Below are 21,096 nucleotides of genomic sequence, written 5' to 3'. Positions count from 1 at the left end.
TGGTCAGAACAAAACCTAAGTTTTAATAATTCATCAACTATTATATTCTAGACAATAATGTAACATGCCTTATTTATTATTTTTAACAATTTTGAAGCTTGCTAAGAATGTTTATAATATTATTATTGGCCCAGCCAACATGATTTATAGTGTAAAACAAATAATACAATTGTTAAGCAAAATTAAGGCAACATAAAGTAAAAAAAATGCCGAGAAATTAAACTATGTGCAAAACAAGATGATACTTCAAATAATATGATTAGGTCACTAACAGTCATAATTGAAATAAGTAGAATTAAATTATGGCTATATCTATTACAATCCACAGAAAACATTTGGACCTTACAATACCTATTTATTGGTGGTAAGTATAATTTATACTTTATACTAGTTTTTCAGTGCAAGTGAGAGATTAGCATTCATGTCTTGATTTCACCGAATCCATGGTCTTAATAGCTGGAGTTATAATAACGATTATACAGACAACATTAAAACATTATATTAATATGTTGTAACATTCTAGGATTACATCCATTAATTTTATTTAACACAACTACATAGAAGTTTGGTTGAATAATCATAACTCTTTGCTTTGCCATAGCCAGGTAAACTTAGAACTAAATACCCACAATTTATTAATTTAAGTAGTTATTTTATAAGCAGATTCTATTATTTTTAAGTTTATTAGTATTTATTCTACATGTAATTAATTGTATTATATTCATCATAATTTCAACATACAACAAGAAATTGTAACTCCTCTTCAGATCTCTTTGCATGCAAACTTGTACAACCTTAACAATCTTAGTGTGATATCAATATATTCGATAGCTATTTGCTGCCTGTGAGAACTTATCTCTAATATCTATTCTACGACCTCTTGGTCATCTTCATCAAAGTTTTATAGATGACCCACGCTGAACTGTCCCGCCAAACTCAATGACAGGGAGGCGCTACCATCGTTCAACTATATGGTTTCCAACATGGCAAAAATCGGAACCAGCGATCCGGTATTGACGGTGGCGCCCCACTGTCAATGTCATGCACAGGACAGTTCAGTATTTTGGAACTATAACCATCTGTACAGCCCTACGCACTACCTATCTACCACTACACGCAGTTCAGATTTCACATTCAAACATCTATTTTCAGTACTGGGCCGGTATTTCACCGCAATCACTGCACCACAATCTAATCACTGGAATCGGTGGTCTCCGGCGTTCTGATGTTTGACAGCGAGAAATTCCCGAAGCTGAAAGTCTTACGCGACCGCCGCGGCCGGTCCCTAAACCTTTGTCATTTCTCTCCGTCGACCTGCTTCCGGAACTGCATGGCGTCGCCGAACGCCTTTTTGACGGCTTTCCGTTCGGTCGGCTTTCTGGATTCGACCAGTTTTGCCTGGTCGACGGCTTTGTCGGCGCCCAGGAGTTCGAGTTTGTTCGGCGGCAGCCACTGCCAGGTTCGTTTGACATCGAAGAATAGAACGAGATAGAGGACCGGTTCGTGCGAGTGGTTCTTCTTGAGATTGAGAACGTCTTGTGGCGGGACGGGCAGCGGCACGCCGTTGTAGATGAAGCCTTTCGGGATTTTTGGGTCGATTATCAGCGCTGGGTACCACGGATAGCCTCTGTTGAAAACAATAGTAAATTAAACACAACAAAAACATTGTACCGGCTGAATGTATGCAACTGGTACAAAATGCAAAGTATAGCCTGACCAGGAACATAAAAACCCTGGCATAAAGGCGCGTCAATTGCATTTGATAGTGCAACACTGAGTACAGTCGTACCTGTGTTAAATTAATAGGCTAACTTTATATATCAGGATTCAGGATTACGGGCTAATTTGATATTTTCATAAATTAACAAAAAAATATTATTATAGGTAACCTGGTTTAAATAAATTAAATTAAAACATCAATCGAGCTAGTAGGATTTATTTTATTATTCATCAATAATCAAATTCAGAACTTGAATATTCAACTGCAATGTCTGCTCATGAACGCTTAAAACTCGGTACTTCTTTCCCAATCCCATAAAATTCAACACTTAGAAAGTGAAAAAAAATTAAAATAGGTAGTTGAAACAAACAACAGCTAATTTTCATAGTGGACTGTACTATACGATAAACATGTCAGTCAATTTGACACCCTTGTCGGAAAAATTATTCAATGAAAATATTGTCCGAACCCTTAGTATTTCTCTTCGACAAATACTTTAACACATTGTGAACCACTTTTCTTTCACGACTATAAAAAGATTTTAGCAATTTAATTCACAAAATCAATTGCGCGCATTTAAAATAAAGTTTGTTTACACTTTGACAGCAATAGACTGACATGCAAGGTGACATGTCAATGAAGTTTTCAGTTACTGTTGCCATTAAAAGAAATTAGTACCATTAGTTTTCCGCAACATGGCGAGGGTTTTTATGTTCCTGGTCAGGCTATATATAATATTTCTCATACATATTAACTTAAATACACAAGAAAGGAAATCAGTCCCAAAAATGCGACTTTTCGCCCTTCCTATAGTGTGCCCGCGAGTTGATTGCAGGCTTTTTAGAACATTTTACTTCAGGCGAACTGCATTCAATTCGAAAAAAGCCCGCCATATCTAACATAAACATATACAACTAGTGCGAAATTAGACCCTAACGCTTCAGTAATAGATAGCAAGTTGGTACAGCACACGACTCACCGGCACTTGGCCCACACCAGCTGCAGCGGCTCGAGCGGCGCGCCGGCGCTCTTGACGGGCGTCTTGGACGCCGACGACCGCGTGCCGCGCCCCTATAGAGGGTTATAAGTATTTTAAAATACTCTTAGGCCGTTTGTAGACATTACATATTATAGTATTTGTTTTTTCACCGGACGATGGACCGTCAAAAAACGGATATCCTTTGTTTGCTGTCAATTTTCTCACCGGACTTGTTCACACGTTCATTATAAACCATACACCACCGCTAAATCCGGCGAAAAAATCGGGCCGTTGTCCGGTAAAAAAAACGGATGTTCACAAGCGGCTTTATACTACCTACAGTAATACACTACAGGTCAGACAAAAACCTAAGTTTTACTAGTTAATGAAACATGCGCCGGCGCTCTTGACAGGCGTCTTGGGATCCAAAATACTGTTTTACCTATCTACACTAATCAGACAGAAACTTTTACTAATTCATCAAATATGCGCTGGCGCTTTTTACAGGAAACTTGGAGTTTGACCAGCGAGGTCCTACCTGAAACTTTTTAATCTTTTCTGAAGTTTGGCACCTTTTGAACTTCGTACGCGTGGATCCCGTTTTACCCCCTTAGGAGTTTTGAAAATCCCATCTTAGTGAGCACCTACGTTTTAAAAGGAACCCCCATGCAAAACTTGTAGTTTCTGAGATTTCGTGATGAGTGAGTCAGTCAATCAATCAATCGCTCCATTGCCACGTCTTAACGTTATAATTTTGTTTTGCGTGTGTGTTTGTGAGTTACCTTGACAGGAGTAGAGGGTTCCGGGTCGGAGGCGTCGGCGCGGCGCGTGCGGCGGCGGCCCGTGCGCTCCGGGCCGCTTGACCTGCAACGGACCATGGATTAGTCTAGTCAGCCTTTACATTCAAGACACTTTGTCATTGAGTTTTTATACAAATATCTTTGCTACTAAATAAATAGGATACCTACTATTGCGCTATTTGACACCAATTCGACTATACTTATGGGCCTTGTTAAAATTGTCATTCTTGCAACTCACGAAGGCGAGTGATCTTTACATGTGTGTGTATGTGTACATGCACATAACGTAGTGTAATGTCTATCAAAACTTTTGAAAAACGAACAGTAGCGAGCCACAACACATGTAAAACTCACCTTCGTGAATTGCAAACTATTTGGAAATGTCATTTTAAACCATGTTAATTAAACTTTTTGTAATAACACTATTTTTTGTATTTAATTAAAATAGGTGTTATTTTACAACCATACCACCCTAAACTGCTTCTACCCTTTTAAATGACGTAACATTCCAGTGCATAGGCTGTTATAACAGAATCTACTCACGCGTCGGAGGAGCTGAGGTCGCAGGAGTGCGTGGAGCCGTTGTCGTCGTCGTAGTGCGTGCACGACGAGCACGACTGCGACCACGCCGAGCTACTGCTCGACGACCTGGAGGAGACAAGATAAAAATACCCTTTATTTAAATACTTGAAAGAAATACGGTATAAACCTTCGAGGGATTACAGGCATATGAATAGTTTACCACTTACAAGTGTAATGGACTTGGTTGTGACCCTGAATATATCTGAAAACATTTTGGATATTTACGCCTAGTCCAATAGATCACACTTTTGGTCGAGACCCCAAGGTACATGGTAGGAATCCCGTTTTCCGTAACTAATTAAGTAGTTCATGAAAGTCTATTATTATCGTAAAAACTCCAAAATATTTACCAATTATAATATGAGTTTTGCTCAGTCTGAGACTAGCTGCATCATCATTATTTCAGCCACAGCCACGAGACATCGACTGCTGAACGAAAGCCACCCTCATCGTTATGAGACTAGCTGGCGCCATTAATTTCTAGCGTGTTACCTCCAGGTAAGCTCTCCTCATTCAGCTCTCCAGAGCTGAATGAGGGAGGCCGCTGCCTTCGCCGAATTCTCCGCATATACTGGCCCGAGAAAATCTCCAACGTCGAGCTATTGGAACGTCGCCACAAAATTCCGATCGACCAGCAGATCAAGCGCCGCAAGTGGAACTGAATGGACATGGCGCACAATTTTTGTTGAAGATGCCAAAAAATACTACAAAAAATTAGAATGAATACTGTATTTTTACTTTTTTGATATCTTTAAAAATGACTGAAATATTCAAGCTCAAAGTGCGCTCTTCCGCTAGGAGCGATTTTCCGCGCGGATTTTGAAAATGTGACGTAGTAACATGAAAAGCTGCATGTAAGATATTATCTGTGTACAATGGTTAGAATGGTTAGTAGGGGAGCCGAAGCGGGGATTTCGGGACTTACTAAAGAGTGGCAGACTAACATACAAGGAAATACTTTGTACCTGNAACTCGCAATTTAGCAGGTACATTAATTTGACTGTTTCACAACTCTAAATCTATTTAACTTACATTACTATCAAATAACTGGACTATTTACTCGTTATTGAGCACAGAGACACAAACTTGGTTATTTTTCCAGAAAATTTATATTTAAGTGCATAAATGTAAAAATGGCTTCATACTGCACAAAATTGGCAATAGGTGGCATAATAATGGTTACTTTTTTAGCGCCTAGTTTGAAATGTGATTGAACGATGACAACTAACAACAGTTGTCAGTTAGGTAAAATTTTATTTTAGTTGGAAAAAGACAAAAAGTGGTAAATGGGTTAACGTGCGGGGGCTGCAAAATCATGTTGTGACGTCACGCGCGAATATTGGAAATTTTTGAAAATTTTAAAATGTCCGTAAACTTCTCGAGGCTCTATCTTCGGTAATACTGGATGGATTGAGGTGAAATAAAAACTAGTGTAATGTGTGTGATCTAAACTTTAAATTAAGACATAATTTAACTTAATATTACAACTTATGCGTGTTGTCCATTGGCCACACTCTCCGAAGGGACGCCGATCACATCCCCAAGCAGGCTCTGGATTGGAACCCCCAAGGAAAACGCAAACGTGGTCGCCCCAAGCAAACTTGGCGGCGCACTGCAGCAGACGAGGCGAAGAAAATCGGCAAGACCTGGAGCGAGATCAAGCGCGAAGCTCAAGACCGAACGCGATGGAGGACTGTTGTGGACGCCTTCTGCCCCATCTAGAGGACATAGGACCTTAAGTCAAGTAAGTCACCTGGAGAGCGCCAGGTCGCTGTCGGAGCCGACCTCGCCAGGCGGCCCGCGGTACTGCAGGAAGGCCGCCGCCACCGGCGCCGCCGGCGGCTTGCCCGACCCGCTCTGCATCGATCTGCAAATGAGTATTCATAAATGGAAGACTATTTCCGAAAACACACCAATATTTATTTTTAAAGGTAAACAAAAAGAAGGTTTTTCAAACGGGCAAAATCTAGCTTATAGTAGTCCCAGATATGACACTGACAGGAGGGCGCCACTGTAAATATTGGGTTATTAGTTCCGACTTTTGCCACTTGAGGTTGCAGAATCGTTGGACGTTTCCATTGTAGGAGCTGACCCCATCTAATTTAGCATCAAAACGAAAAGAAGTTTTGGCCACTAGTAAGTCAAGAAGTTCGCATATATCATTTACTCACCCTTACTCGTCTCTTATAACATCAACGGTACCTAATAGTGATGGTGATGGTACTATTGTACTCTGAAGTAACCCCACACATATCTAAAGTCCGGTCGCCGAGCAGATACTATTTCGTCCAATGATCCCTAGCTACCCATCCTTATCGAGTAGCTTGGTATCATTGGACGAAATAGTATCTGCTCGGCGACCGGACTTTAAAACTCCACAATACCTGAACAGGTCAGGAGACGCGTTCCTCTGCTTCTTGTCGGCCTTGCGCGGGCGGCCGCGGCCCTTCTTCTTGGGCGACGCCGACGCCGCGCGGCCCAGGCTGCCCGACAGAGTGGGCAGAGTTGCTAAGGAAATATGTCTCAGGTTAATAAAGTACACACACATGTACATCGTTTTATCCACGAAGACGCGCCTCACCAATTTTGGGCCGAGGGAAGCGCGGGGTGCGGGGAGTTTGATCCGAGCGTCATTATTGTAGTGTGCGTGTGCACTCATGGATAATTTTGCGTGTACCGATAACACTCAAACATTAGCAGAAGAATGGTGGGACGCGATTACGTGTTTGTTACGATCTGCAATAGTATAATGTATATCGTTAACTAACCCACTTATATCCCTAAGGAGTTTATACCTAAAATCAATGTATAAGCACGGTTCGTTAGTGAAACCGAGACAGAAGACAGATACATGAGTCAAGTAATGTAACGCTTGCGGTCCCTTGCGTGGCGTAAACCGCCGCCTTTACACTACACACAATGAAGCAAGTGCACATTGCTAAATCAAATAAAAAGAGGGAATTTGGAATAAATACTAGTAAAATAAAATTACATCGACACCAAATTACATACATGTATAATTAGTTTCTATCTAATCGTCTACATATTTACCTTTCTTCGCCTCTAGCGGTGCGTGAAAAAACAAGACTCACTAAAGTTTTATTGCAATCGAGTGAATGATGGGAGAGACTTTTGGCCAGCAGTGAATGGAATTTGGTTGAAACGAACGAATGATTTAGCAAGTTGTAGCTGTATTTTAACGATTGTTTGACAAAGAACACGTGTGAAAAATAAGTTATAGTACGGCGAACTCACCATCAGATCCGAAACTCTTTGGTGGCGCTGAGCCCGTAGACGGAGGCAGAAGTAATGTTGGTTTCCGAAGTCCACCCAAAAGACCTAAGCCTGAACAAATAATAAAACTTAATTAGGTATATTATAGTGACACAGTTTTCATTCTTAACAGGTTTTTTAAACGCTTGCTGCCTGTTACAGCAGTTAATCCAGCAACTAAAACAATAGGGCTTAAAAGAGTAGAAGGGCAACGCTAAAATTGGCGAAAACGTGTAAGACAGGTTTCCAGTTTTCTAAACTCGCGACCCTCGGCTTATATTAACGATGCAACTAATATGCGGGCATCGTTCCGTACACCTGTAGGCCCTAAGAAGAAAAAAGATTAGAGAAATACCAGTAACTTACTGGGTGTTGAGTCAGATTGTTTTATGGGCGACTTCTCCGGCGTGACCAGCTTGTGAGTTCGCTCCACGCTCTTCCGGGGCGGAATGGGCGTCTCCGAACCCGAGGTCGGCGTTTCTGGAAAACATATTTCAAAATAACTCACCCGCAGATAGTTTGAATCACAGATATGGATGGTTTGAACGTTCTGAATTTTTTTTATGACATGATAGTGGGTTAGGAGTCCTACTAATCGATAGACAATAGACATGTGTATCGTTTAGCGTTTTAAAGATTTTAATTTTTTATTCAACAACTAAGGTCCCAACCCCAGTGTCAGCCGTTATGTTGTCATAGGCTGACTTATTTATTTTTATTTATTTTGTTCGCCTTTCGCCCCGCGGGCGACCCACCGTGCGAGCTGGCGATGACTCGCGCTGTAGCAACTAGCACCTAGACTCGCTGTGAATAAGAACCATTATGGTGCGCAGGGTCCGGAGTAGTGGCAACAACATCCTGACCATGATTGCGAGCAGGTTGGATTGTGTGTACGTGAGGCATTGCTGTGACACAGCCTATGGAGTGAAGCGGGGATGACTCATGTATGCATAACCTCACACTTGTGGATTTGGAATTGAAATGAGTATAATTTATTATAATACTTATTTCAATTCTAAATCTAAATCTAAATTCAATTTTACATCTGTTTCAACTCAACTAACATAGTTTTTAAGTGCAATTGTTATTAACAAACTGAGTCCTAGTAACTTGAATAAAGAATGATTTATTATTTATTATTATTATTATTATTATTACTCACCATTGTCCGTCAATTTTTGTGATGAGAAAGGTGTTATTGAGTACTCAGCGACCGGCGCTCATTTTACTCACGGAGGCTTACAGGTCGTGCAGCACGGCAGCGTTACCTGTGCTTGCCGGCGTGTTGCCCGCCGACCTGAAAGTCTCTCGTGCAGGACGACTTGCGGAGGAGGGAATCCAACTGGCCCCCAGGGAGCGCCGGGAATTGAAGCGCATCATTAGAGAGGATGCCGTGGCCTTTTGGCAGGAGCGGTGGGATACCAGCAGCGACGGACGTGAGCTGTACCAGTTCTTTCCCATCGTGGCGGTGAGGCTCTCACTCGGCTGGGAAGAACCTGGTTACGTGGTTTCCCAATTGTTAACTGGGCACGGGTGCTTCAGGCAGCGCCTACACAGGATGACGCTGTGCGAGTCTGCACTATGCCCATACGGCGAGGAAGTCGAAGAGAGCCGCGATCACGCACTTCGGGAATGTAACCTCTATGACGAAGCTCGACAGAAGATGCTGGATGCGATACGGAGAGCCGAGCGAGGACCTGTTTATCACCAGGACCTCACGAGTAGTCGCAGTAACTGGATCGCGCTGTGCGAGTTCGCGCACTCCTGGCACACAATCAGGCGAAGTTATGAGAAGAAGTGATGACATTTATCAACGATAGCAGCCCGACGCGAAGTACCGTATTCGTGGTGTCAAGCCCCAGAAGGGGGAGAATTGACTATGAGAAGGGACATGGATCAGACAAAATTTGTAGGGAGTCAAGCAAAGCGCCCGGGGAAAAGAGTCCAGAGCAAGTACCCGCGCGCTCTCCTGAGATTCGGTTCGTACGCCGTGAGGCAGGAAGAACCATGGGTGGTGGTGGGTTACTCACCATTGTTCAGCAGCGGTCGCGCGGCGTGCAGCGGGGGCCTGCCGCGGCCCCTGCGCCCGCGCCGGCCGCGCGCGCCCCGCCCGCGCCCGCGACAGCGACGTCTCGCGCTGTAGCAACTAGCACCTAGACCAGCTTGGAATAAGAACCATTATCGCTCACCATTGTCCAGCAGCGGTCGCGCGGCGTGCAGCGGCGGCCTACCGCGGCCCCTGCGCCCGCGCCGGCCGCGCGCGCCCCGCCTGCGCCCGCGCCAGCGGCCCCGCGGGCGACCCACCGTGCGAGCTGGCGACGACTCGTGCTATAGGAACTAGCACCTAGACCAGCTTGGAATAAGGACCATTATTGCTCACTATTGTCCAGCAGCGGGCGCGCGGCGTGTAGCGGGGGGCGGCCGCGGTCCCTGCGTCCGCGCCAACGACGGCTCGCGCTATAGGAACTAGCACCTAGACTCGCTGTGAATAAGAACCATTATCGATTACCATTGTCCAGCAGCGGACGCGCGGCGTGCAGCGGCGGCCTGCCGCGGCCCCTGCGCCCGCGTACGCTGGCGACGACTCGCGCTATAGGAACTAACACCTAGACTCGCTGTGAATAAGAACCATTATTGCTCACCGTTGTCCAGCAGCGGTCGCGCGGCGTGCAGCGGCGGCCTGCCGCGGCCCCTGCGCCCGCGCCGTCCGCGCACGCCCCGCCCGCGCCCGCGCCAGCGGCCCCGCGGACGCCCCACCGTGCGAGCCGGGGATGACTCGCGCTGTAGGTGTAATAAGCCAGTTGAGGGATACTAATTAACAGGAGATCAGGCATCATCAGACAATGAGAGCTATCGTTTTTATACTTAACAGTTGGCACCCCTGGCGATTGACAGGACCTTACTCTACAGTGGCGCCATCTTGATGAGTGCAAATACGATAGTCCTCCTATCACTTTCGCGCTCACCAGTTGGTGCCACTGTCTTCGCTACTAGCAAGTGACAGGACCTTACTCTACAGTGGCGCTAACTGGTGAGCGCTAAAACGATAGCCCTCATTTAGGTATTTTTAAGAAGCGTCGGTACGACGTTTTTCCACGAAGTTTTCATCGAAATATCCACGTTTGACATTAGTATAAATTTATAGTTTTGTTTTTCAAAGGCAAAATAATCAAACAAACGAAAAATAGACAACTAATCATACATATTTTACAATTAATCAAAAAAATATTTAGAAATAATTTAAAATGGTTGAAAGAAAAACAATACCGTATTGTTGTCATCATCAGAATCTCTGCAAGGACTGGGCCGTCTCCTTTCGCTGCGGGCCAGGGAAACGCTCCGTTCGCTTCGTGTGTCTAAAAAGGAATCAGATGGTTTAATCATGTCTGTTATTCTCAATCAAATGATACATAGTTTTGTTCATTTATTCAGTATCAAGCATTATAAGTAAAAATAAAATGTTATAAAAGTTGAACTGACTGTTCTGCTTAGCCTAGGCACAGACCACCGATTTTTCGTCGGCCGATAGTTTAGTCGGGCAGTTAATCAGTATGGGGATGTATGGAAGTGCGCTCATTACACAGATTTGATATCGGCCGATTCTTCATACAAATTAAAATCGAGCCCAACTATCGGCCAACTAAAAGTTGATGGCAGACCATCACCTAGGCTCAACCTAGGCTTAAAATTGACATAAAAATCATATAAAAAGCTACGCACCAGCGGTATGGTCGCTGTCACTGGCCAAGGCGCGACTCACGGGCCGGCCCCTCTTCTGTCTCGCGAGGCTGGGGCGGCGCCCGGGCCTGCCTCGCTCGGGGCTCCTGCGGCGGCTCCTTCCACGCTCGGGGCTGCGGCGCCGGCTTGCCCTCTCACGCTCAGCACTCCGCCTAGTAGTCCTCTCTCGCTCTACACTAAGGCGACGACTGGTTCTCTCCCTTTCTGGACTACCCCGACGACTCAACCTATCTCGCTCGGAACTGCCTCGCCGGCTCATTCGGTCGCGTTCGGGACTTCCCCGCCGAACGCTCCTGCCTCGTTCGGGACTGCGCGCCCGACTAGCTCTATCTCTCTCTAGACTGCCGCGACGACTGATCGGACTCCCGCGGCGACTGGTTGTGCTACCACGACGGCTCATCCTGTCTCTTTCTGGACTGCCCCGGCGGCTCGTCCTATCTCTTTCTGGACTGCCCCGACGACTAGTCCTATCTCTTTCTAAGCTGCCTCGACGGCTAGTGCGGTCTCTCTCTACACTGCCTCGTCGACTGGTTCGATCTAGCTCGGGACTGCCCCGGCGGCTAACTCGGCCTCGCTCCGGGCTGCGACGGCTGATTCTGTCCCGCTCGGAGCTCGCCCGGCGGCTGATCCTGTCTCTGTCTGCACTGAGGCGGCGGCTCGTTCTGTCTCGCTCGGGGCTGTCGTCGGCTAAACCCGGCCCGGAGCCAGCCAGTTCGGGTAAGCCGGCCGCTCGCACGTCGCGCCGCGCTTGGCGGAAGATCGGTAAGCATTGCTCTCGCATTTTCACACCGGCCCTAGATAGAAATAATAAACAAATTCTAAAAAAGCTCGCAGCTCGAAATATGCTTACATTTAAGTCTAGACTAGATATCCCAGAAGGGGGAGAGGCTACACAAGGAACAAAGAAAAATAATTTGTAAGGAGTCAAGAAGACTGCAATCTGCCCAAGACAGTAGCATTTTTACGCCGAATCTCTAGCATTTCGACCAATATAACCACAAGGTTAGTCCTCACGCTAATAATAATAATAATAATAAAAGCCTTTATTCACTGACCATTTTAACTTACATGCTATTTTTTAAGATAATAATATAAATATTCTTAAATCTAATTTAACTAGGTAGCACAATTAATTTTATTAGCAACCGCTTTGGTCAGGTTGTCTGTCGACATAGGCCTCCCCCAATTGTTTCCACGTCTCTCTTTCCTTGGCAGACCTTCTCCATCCTTTTGGTAAATCGTCCTCCCATCTTTTGACGCTAATATTGACTTCTGAACGTGTCGTCTCACCAACGCTAGTGCAGCAACGACGTGAACTGCGATACTTATCCGAAAAAAAAAAACATTGGCGCCGTGCGAAGGCGACGGCACCGGTACGTAGCGCTGGCAAGAAGACGACGACGTTCGAAAGACCCTGTAGTGTGGGGGGTCCCTAAATTCGCAACAAACAATTTGAATAGGTGCGTATAATACAGAAAAATTACAAAAAGGAAAGTATAAATATACGAGATACGAGTATCTGGTGGGTCGTATTAGGCGGTGTACTAACTTGTAGAAGACGGTGTCCTTATTGTTGTAGGCGAGGCAGTTGTCGATCATGAGGCGGAAGTCTGCCTCCACGTCGTCGACGGAGGCGTAGGCGCCGCGCTCCAGCTTCTTGCCCATCGTGCTGAGGTCCATCGGGTGCTTCACGATGCTGCTGTAGTCCGGCACCTGAGGTAAATATGTAAATATTTAAGCTATTAAAATTTAGTACCTCAATGGAACTGTTTGTTGTCCCAAATAAAGAGAAAATAAATAAATATAATCGTAGCCTTCAAGTACCAGCGAATCGGGACACAATAATAAATAAATAAATATATAAATAAATATCCTTGGATATTTACACTGCGCTTCTAGTCCCAAACTAAGCAAAGCTTGTACTATGGGTACTAGACAACGGATATAAACATACTTAAATACTTTTTTTTTTGTAAATACATACTTATTATACATAGAAAACACCCAGTCCAATACAAACAAATATGTTCATGCACACAAATGTTTGTACTGTGCGGGAATCGAACCCGCTACCTTCGGAATAGTAGTCCGTTTCGAACGAATAGAAATCATTTTTATTGTTACCACGTCCGCTTAGGGTTAAGGTATGCTTTTTAAACACAACGCCTTTACGCTTACCAGTTGGCGCCACTGACTAGCCCGATCACCAGTTGGCGCCGCTAACAAATCCGCTCACCAGTTGGCGCCGCTAACGAATCCGCTCACCAGTTGGCGCCGTAAACAATTCCGCTCACAAATTGGTGCCAGTAATTATTCCGCTCACCAGTTGGCGGCAGTAACGAGTAGTTAGACCACAACGCCCACTGACCTCGTTCAAGTCCACGGGCTCGGTGAAGATGTCGCTGGCGTCGCGCTGCCGCAGCAGCCGCAGCAGCTTGTGCAGCACGGCGCGCTCGGGCCGCAGCGAGTGCAGCACGCAGCGCTCCCACACGCGTGTGTACTCCGCCTTAAGGCGCTCCCGCTTGCGAACCAGCTCGCATAGTAATCTGGCCAACATCAATATAATGTTTAAATAGATATAATTTATTTTTACGATCATCTTTGTGATAGAATGACGCGAAAAAACATGACATACATTCTAAGAAATAGGGGAACATAGTAGCTCTTCTGGAGTCAAAACTATAAAAAGTAGCGAGCTTTTACTTACCTAGCACGTTCCAAATCCTGGCGTATTCTCTGCCAGTATTTCAGCTGGTTACAAAGTTCCCTCACATTCACAGTGCCATCTTGGATTCCTCGAGTACCTACAGAAAAAAACAGAACTATATCTTCCCATGATCTTTTTAAGTATACGAGCAGCTCAAGGCCTGCCAGTGGCACGTCTTGTCTACATTTGCTGGCTCATCAGTGGCGCCAACTGGCATACCATGATTATACTAGCCAGCGTTGCCAATTGGCATATGGTAGCGGTTACTCGTTAGTGGGGCCTGACGGTGGCGCCTGATGGTGACTGACATATTGGTAATTGTTTTCATTAGTGCCAACTGGTATACCATGGTGGTTACTCATCAGTGGCGCCAACTGGCATACTGTGATAGTTCCTCGTCATTAGTGCCAAATGGCATACCACGATTTTACTAGTCAATGGCGCCAACTGGCTTACCATGATGGCTAGTGAGGCTCTGCAGACGGCGCAGCAGCGGCACGCCGTTCCGGTTGTGTCGCTTGAGCGTCCAGTAGGCGAGCAGGCGCTTCATGAGCTGCGCGCGCGGGGCTATCTACTAGTCACTGGCGCTAACTAGCATATGGTAATGGTTACTATACTAGTCAGTGGCACCAACTGGCTTACCGTGGTGGCTAGTGAGGCTAGTGGTTCCGGTTGTGTCGCTTGAGCGTCCAGTAGATGAGCAGGCGCTTCATGAGCTGCGCGCGCGCGGCTCTTTTAAAAGGCAGTAGCGCCAACTGGCAGACCATGATTTCCTCTTTACCGTGGTGGCTGGTGAGGCTCTGCAGACGACGCAGCAGCGGCACGCCGTTCCGGTTATGTCGCTTGAGCGTCCAGTAGGCGAGCAGCCGCTTCATTAGCTGCGCGCGCGCGGCTCTTTTAAAAGGCAGTGGCGCCAACTGGCAGACCATGATTTTAATAGTCAGTGGCGCCAACTGGCATACCATAATTTTACTTGTCAGTGACCCCAATTCACTCACCGTGGTGGCTGGTGAGACTCTGCAGACGGCGCAGCACCAGCACTCTATTCCAGTTTTGTCGCTTGACCGTCCAGTAGGCGAGCAGGCGCTTCATGAGATGCGCGCGCGCGGCTCTTTTAAAAGGCAGTAGCGCCAACTGGCAGACCATGATTTTAATAGTCAGTGGCGCCAACTGGCATACCATAATTTTACTTGTCAGTGGCCCCAATTCACTCACCGTGGTGGCTAGTGAGGCTCTGTAGACGACGCAGCAGTGGCACGCCGTTTCGGTTGTGTCGCTTGATCGTCCAGTAGGCGAGCAGGCGCTTCATGAGCTGCGCGCGCGCGACGGGTTTACAAATCAATGGCGCCAATTAGTGACATACCATGATTTCAAATGTATTCTGCAACACAGCTGGGGGAATATAGCAAGGCAACCACATACCGTGGTGGCTAGTGAGGCTCTGCAGACGGCGCAGCAGCGGCACTCCGTTCCGGTTGTGTCGCTTGAGCGTCCAGTAGGCGAGCAGGCGCTTCATGAGCTGCGCGCGCGCGGCGATCTACTAGTCACTGGCGCCAACTAGCATATGGTAATGGTTACTATACTAGTCAGTGGCGCCAACTAGTATATGGTAATGGTTACTATACTAGTCAGTGGCGCCAACTGGCTTACCATGATGACTGGTGAGGCTCTGCAGACGACGCAGCAGCGGCACGCCGTTCCGGTTGTGTCGCTTGAGCGTCCAGTAGGCGAGCAGCCGCTTCATGAGTTGCGCGCGCGCGTCTATGTACTAGTCACTGGCGCCAACTGGCATACCATAATTTTACTTGTCAGTGGCCCCAATTCACTCACCGTGGTGGCTAGTGAGGCTCTGTAGACGACGCAACAGCGGCACGCCGTTCCGGTTGTGTCGCTTGAGCGTCCAGTAGGCGAGCAGCCGCTTCATGAGTTGCGCGCGCGTGGCAATATTACTAGTCAGTGGCGACAACTGGCATACCATAATTTTACTTGTCAGTGGCCCCAATTCACTCACCGTGGTGGCTAGTGAGGCTCTGCAGACGGCGCAGCAGCGGCACTCCGTTCCGGTTGTGTCGCTTGAGCGTCCAGTAGGCGAGCAGGCGCTTCATGAGCTGCGCGCGCGCGGCGGGCGGCCCGCGCGCCAGTGCTGCCACCTCCGACACACGCTCGGCGGGTAAAGTCGGTACTAAAACCACTGGAGCCCAAGTACGCTTCATCGCTAGCACTCGACGCGCCTGGAGAACATCAATAGACATTACGTGAACGACAAATTCAGGAATCTTGCATCTTATGTCGTTGTTAGGCCTCAGCCTCGAACTTAGCGGGCAGCGGGGCGGGAGCGGCGGCGGCGCTGGAGCGGGGCGGGCAACGCAGACCCGTTCTCGAAACAAGCGGGCAGCTCGCGCGGCGCTTTAGCGGCGAAGTGTTGTGTTCGGGGTTGTGTTGTCGAGATATTTGTTTTTATTCGAAAAACGAAATGTCTGAACAACGGCAACAATCTTATTTCGATTAAAATTTATTCCTAACGCTCGATTTATTGTGGGCAAAAGAAGGAGTGCACTGCACGCTCGTTGCCCGCTCCCTCGCCGCTGCCCGCTCGTTGCCCGCTGCCGCCCCGCTGCCGCGCCGCTGTTTTCGAGAACCGGTCTATTTGATTTTACGCATAAGATCCTGCCACTCCCGCGCCGCCGCCGCCGCCGCCCCGCTGCCCGCTAAGTTCGAGGCTGAGGCCTAAGGCACAATTTAGCAATAAAAGTAGCTGTGTTGGCTCTAATACCACAGGAGCCTATGGCGACTTTTAGAATCGCGCTGACCGCTCGCTGATCGTCGGCACTGACAGATCCATATGTACGTAATTGAAGGGAACGTTCCTGAGTGACGCTGATCGCTTGGCGCCGACGCTTCATACATTTCTGATGGTCAGCTCAGCTGGTGACTCTCAGCCTATGTGCGCTTCATTGATAGCACGCGCCGACTGTGAACCCTTGAAAAGGAGGCTGACAATAGGGACTGAGTTTCTTACGCTGCTTCGTCTCAGCACTGGCCCATTTATTGTCCTGAAGCAGTGGTAGGGTTAGTTGAACTCTGGGACGTGTAAAGGTGCTTTTTAAAAGCCCATTTATTTTGCAAAAATGAGTTTTAATTTTTAACACGTAAACGTCATACGTAGTCTAACTGAAAAGCTTTCTGTTTCGCTAGCAGCACACATTATTTAATATTTGAACTTGAATGTGTAATGTCTTGTGGTTTCCTGAATGCGAATATTATGTGAGTCAGTGTGAGTACCGTATTCGCTTCAACTCTCGCTGCGCGACCTGTAAATAAAGCATTGAGGTCTAGGAATATCTTACCTGGATTATTTTCTCTCTTCCTTTTTGTCTGATAGCAGTCAAATCTGTTGATTTTGAATCTCCTTCAGACTCCTGAGCTCTTCTTTCCTGTAAAACGCCACTAATCATACATCTGTCTCCTTTTCAACTTTGACTGTACAACCTAGCTTTAGAAACTTTAAAGGCCAATGTATAACCCACTTAATTATAAGCTGCATGTGTCAAACAAGGCTGTATGTTTCTTTAATAAAGGTAAATAAATAAATAATATAGATGACACATTTTGAATAAACGTTTAGTAGATTTCTATTAAAAAGCCCTGTAAATATGACCCTTATGTCTACAACTGTAAGGCATAAATACCTGTAGCACGTGCGCGGGCGTGTGCGCGTCGCAGTAGGCCATCTTGGCCACCTGCACGGGCTGCGAAGGGTCGCGGCCCGCGCCCGCCGCCTCCATCTTCATGTATAACCTGCAACGTGTTTATTTAGATTATTTTATTTATTAGTCAGTTTGCTTCTACCCACTTTTGAGCTATAGTGGTTTTGTGGGCGGATGAGTTACTTGGCCCCGCCCCCTTCGAAAGACCTAGTGGCACATTAAAAGCATAGGACCGTAGGTAATGAATTGCTGGTTGTTATGATGCGCTGTGCTCTATCCTCTGCAGTAATGAATTACTGCCACAATAGATCAAACCTGGTCGAGATGGCGCTAATGAAGGCCCAAAACCATCCTCTGCAGTCGACTTTACGAAAGTATCGGTCGGCTATAAGTCCTGCAGTTGGACCTCAGGTGGCGCTAATGAGGGTATCAACCAAAGAAGGCACAGCGATGAGTGTGAGATTCTGTTTCTGCACGTTGTGCATTAGTTCTGGAAAGAAGTCCGCTTCTCCTAGCTTAGCCGGTTTCATTGCTATCAGGCTCCAATTAGGGGAGTGACTAGAACGAATATTTATGGTGTCAGCCTGAGGTGCTAGCAGCCAGCTCGTGCAGTCAATCTCGCGCTCTCATTGTGAACTATTTTTTTATTTCTGTTCAAAGCATGTTTATTGCCTTGTACTAAGAAGTTAACAGCCAGCAGGATCCCTCGTGCTCTCGATAAACGATATATTTATTTATTACGCCGTGTAAAGCTATGTATACCCGGCTTGCTGCGCGCAGGTGACGTGGAAGGCGGAGTAGCAGTTGCTGCGGTGGCACTGGATGCAGGCGCCGGCGCCACGCTGCTTGCACACCATGCACTGGAGTTTCCAACGGGCCGCTGGGATCATCTCGATCGAATCTGTATAGCGAAACATTTTGTTTGAGGCTAAGGCCCTGCCACACTGACGGATTACAAGCGAATGCAAAGCGGAGCGGCGACATGACGAGCACGAGGCGGAAACGTTGCGCATACGCGTCGTCTCCGCCGCATCGCCGCTCCGCGTTGAAAACGCTTGTAATCCGCCAGTGTGGCAGCTCACTAGAAGTGATGGGTCAGAAAGGAAGCTTTACTCTCTAGGTATTTATAGAGCCTTTTTTAGAGCCGAAGCTCGTTTTCTCTATGTATTTAAAGCTCTTCTTAGATGCTAGTGAGAGGGACACTAATATCTTTCCAGCATCTTCGTCTCGCCAGCGCCCGCGCAGCATCTAGTAAGGCTGTGGGCTCCTATAAACGCCGTAGGCCGCGTCACAATGCTTACTAAAGAAATATACTGTGGTGATCTCTTTCAGACGTTGACGTCGGCGTATTAACGACACTGATAGCCGCGTATAGCGTTTACTAGAAAACCGTAGTTTAAGAACAGCATCAAAGCATAAATATGAAAGTAAATATTTTCCTTCTACGAATAATCACTTTGTGATAAATCAATCTTCAAAAATCAAGTGTGCTGTAACAGCTGAGACTTTTATGTAATGAGCCATTTCTTTCATTACACTTCACTAATAAAACCAAATATTACTAGCAATAATAAATACATTCTACTAACTTACCTATTGGCTCCAAGAATACTGTATTGGCGAAGCGGACCTCTGGTATCCAGAGGGCACACACAACATGAGCCCATGTTCCTTGATCAGTTTGCTTGAATGCACCTGTTAACAAACTTAACTTTTTAGTACTCTTTGGTTTGGCCAAGAAATATTACAAAGTATTTCTGTAAGATGTGTAGTGTACCTCCAGTGTTTGGGCAAAGCACACAGTTGACAAGGCGTGAAGGCGACTGCAGGCAGCGTCGACATAGCCACTGGCCTTCTGGGATGTATGGAACCTGGAACAATTTTCATTTCATTACAATGAGAACACAAAAAAAAAACATATTCTTACATCAATTTGATAGATGTTTATAAAATAAATTTACCAATTAGTAACTAGTTGCTTTAGAAAATTGTGAGGCAGTTATAGAAACTTATTTGATTCAGTGAACTTAATTAATTTTATTATATGAGTTTGAAAGTTATTTGAGAGTTCCAAGTTATTGATCAAGTATAAATATTAAAAGAACTTACTCCATAACAATCCTGGTGCACAGCCAAGTTGCACATGTCACAGAACAGAATGACGTTGGTGTTCTGACATTCTCCGTCCATGCAGATGCAGCAAACTGCGTCCTCATCCACCGCTGCTGCTGTCTGTTGCCCACTTTGAGTTGCCTATTTAAATTATGTTATTATTATTAAAACATGTTATTAGGGTCTCACCCAAAACTAATCCTGATAAAAAACAGAACTGAAAAATGTATGCTATTTTGATTTTTTTTTTACCACACAAAACAAGAAGAGAAAGGAACAGACAAAAAGTTGCTTAAATAACTTAATTCACTTATTACTATACTCAACTTTTTGTTCTACTGAACAAGGTCATTCATGGACTAGATTATTAGTCTGTCTGGCAAAAGCATTAACATTTTACAAACGTACCTGAAAGTACGATTCCTTTTCCAATCTATCCATCAGCAACTCCAACGTGTCCACAGACACCGGAGGCAGGTTCTGCTTCACCCGCATCTTGTTGATGATCGCCAGCCATGCTGTATCTTCCTCGTCCACATCATACTCCACCTCTCCATCCAGTTCCTCTGCTGACTTCTCGATAAAACGGATGTAGGCATTGGGCCGAGGTGGAGCATCAACCACTCTTTCATTGTAGTCTGGTATAAGCTGGTATACAATGAAAGAAGCTGTTAATCTCATTGTTTCTTTTACAATATAAATCATAATAAACTGGAATATTGTTAACTAGTACTAAACAGTAATTGACACAAAAATACAGTAACATAAACAATTACAAACCTTGAAACTAGCTTCTGGTAATTTGACATGAGGCTCAACTGGGGGCTCCACATAAGGCAGTGGTTTATCAAGCTCAGCATTCTTCTTCTCCCACTCTTCCAAAGACATGATAGGCAGTGGTTGGTCAATGGGAATTCTACTAATTTTGCCATCTACCTCAAACTGCACCACTTTCTGAGCTTCAGCGAAAGTCAAGGCTTCTTTGGGCGGGCTCTGGAGTGCAATATCTCCAGTGGCGACTGGAGTCTTAAACGCGCCTCTCTTCTTGCGATTGTGAGCAACAGTCGGGGTCGCCGGTGTAGGATTGTCATGGTCGTAGTGCACCAAATGATACTGCAGCCCACAGAGACTCTTGTAAACCTTGTCACATTTCTCCAGTGGACACTGGTACGGCGGCGGACGGTTTTGACGCAATTTCTTACAAAACTCTAAAACGTCGAAGTCCAAACCCATGTTTACAACTTGCAATCATGAGCCTATGATTGGGCCACACGTAGTACAGAATCACACACTCCAAATCGTCGTATACGCGGCTAAACGATTTAAAAATTAATTGCAACCAAACAATTATGAATTGTTCAAGAAAACTAATTCAATTTTATAAAAAAAACATCCCAAAAACGAGCAGCCAAGTTGAGCCAAGCTTCGTCAATTTTTTGACAGCTGTTGGCGCGTTCCGAATCGATACTCACACACAC

The 21,096-nt window shown here is 45.9% G+C and overlaps 1 protein-coding gene across 1 annotated transcript; it reads right to left on the bottom strand.

Annotated features, from left to right (window-relative positions):
* Window positions 1-437: 437 nt before the first annotated feature.
* Br140 (bromodomain-containing protein 140) lies at window positions 438-21,025 on the bottom strand. The gene is made up of 27 exons (XM_028317112.1): window positions 20,399-21,025; window positions 20,027-20,266; window positions 19,616-19,759; window positions 19,284-19,377; window positions 19,100-19,201; window positions 18,269-18,407; window positions 17,489-17,597; window positions 17,147-17,233; window positions 15,811-16,030; window positions 13,800-13,896; window positions 13,461-13,638; window positions 12,642-12,805; window positions 11,075-11,886; window positions 10,622-10,710; window positions 9,997-10,135; window positions 9,385-9,516; window positions 8,946-9,118; window positions 8,623-8,839; window positions 7,721-7,834; window positions 7,337-7,426; window positions 6,466-6,589; window positions 5,835-5,948; window positions 4,043-4,147; window positions 3,482-3,563; window positions 2,700-2,791; window positions 1,074-1,627; window positions 438-903 (listed from the first exon to the last, which is right to left on the bottom strand). The coding sequence occupies exons 1-26, from the start codon at window positions 20,849-20,851 to the stop codon at window positions 1,297-1,299; spliced, it is 4,641 nt and encodes a 1,546-aa protein (XP_028172913.1). The 5' UTR covers window positions 20,852-21,025; the 3' UTR covers window positions 438-903; window positions 1,074-1,296.
* Between the last annotated feature and the right edge of the window lie 71 nt (window positions 21,026-21,096).

Source organism: Ostrinia furnacalis, unplaced genomic scaffold (genome assembly GCF_004193835.3).
Source record: "Ostrinia furnacalis isolate ACB-3 unplaced genomic scaffold, ASM419383v2 OfSCF6054, whole genome shotgun sequence".
Classification (NCBI taxonomy): Eukaryota; Metazoa; Arthropoda; class Insecta; order Lepidoptera; family Crambidae; genus Ostrinia; species Ostrinia furnacalis.
This window is presented reverse-complemented; position numbering and strand designations above follow the sequence as displayed.

Excerpts from the sequence above, each read along its gene's own strand:
- Br140 (XM_028317112.1), bottom strand. The coding sequence starts at position 20,851 with ATGGGTTTGGACTTCGACGTTTTAGAGTTTTGTAAGAAATTGCGTCAA. Across the intron at positions 20,267-20,398 it reads TACCAGAAGCTAGTTTCAAG|CTTATACCAGACTACAATGA; the intron begins GTTTGTAATTGT and ends ATTGTATACCAG. Across the intron at positions 8,840-8,945 it reads CTCTCTTCGACTTCCTCGCC|CCGAGTGAGAGCCTCACCGC; the intron begins GTATGGGCATAG and ends GGTTCTTCCCAG.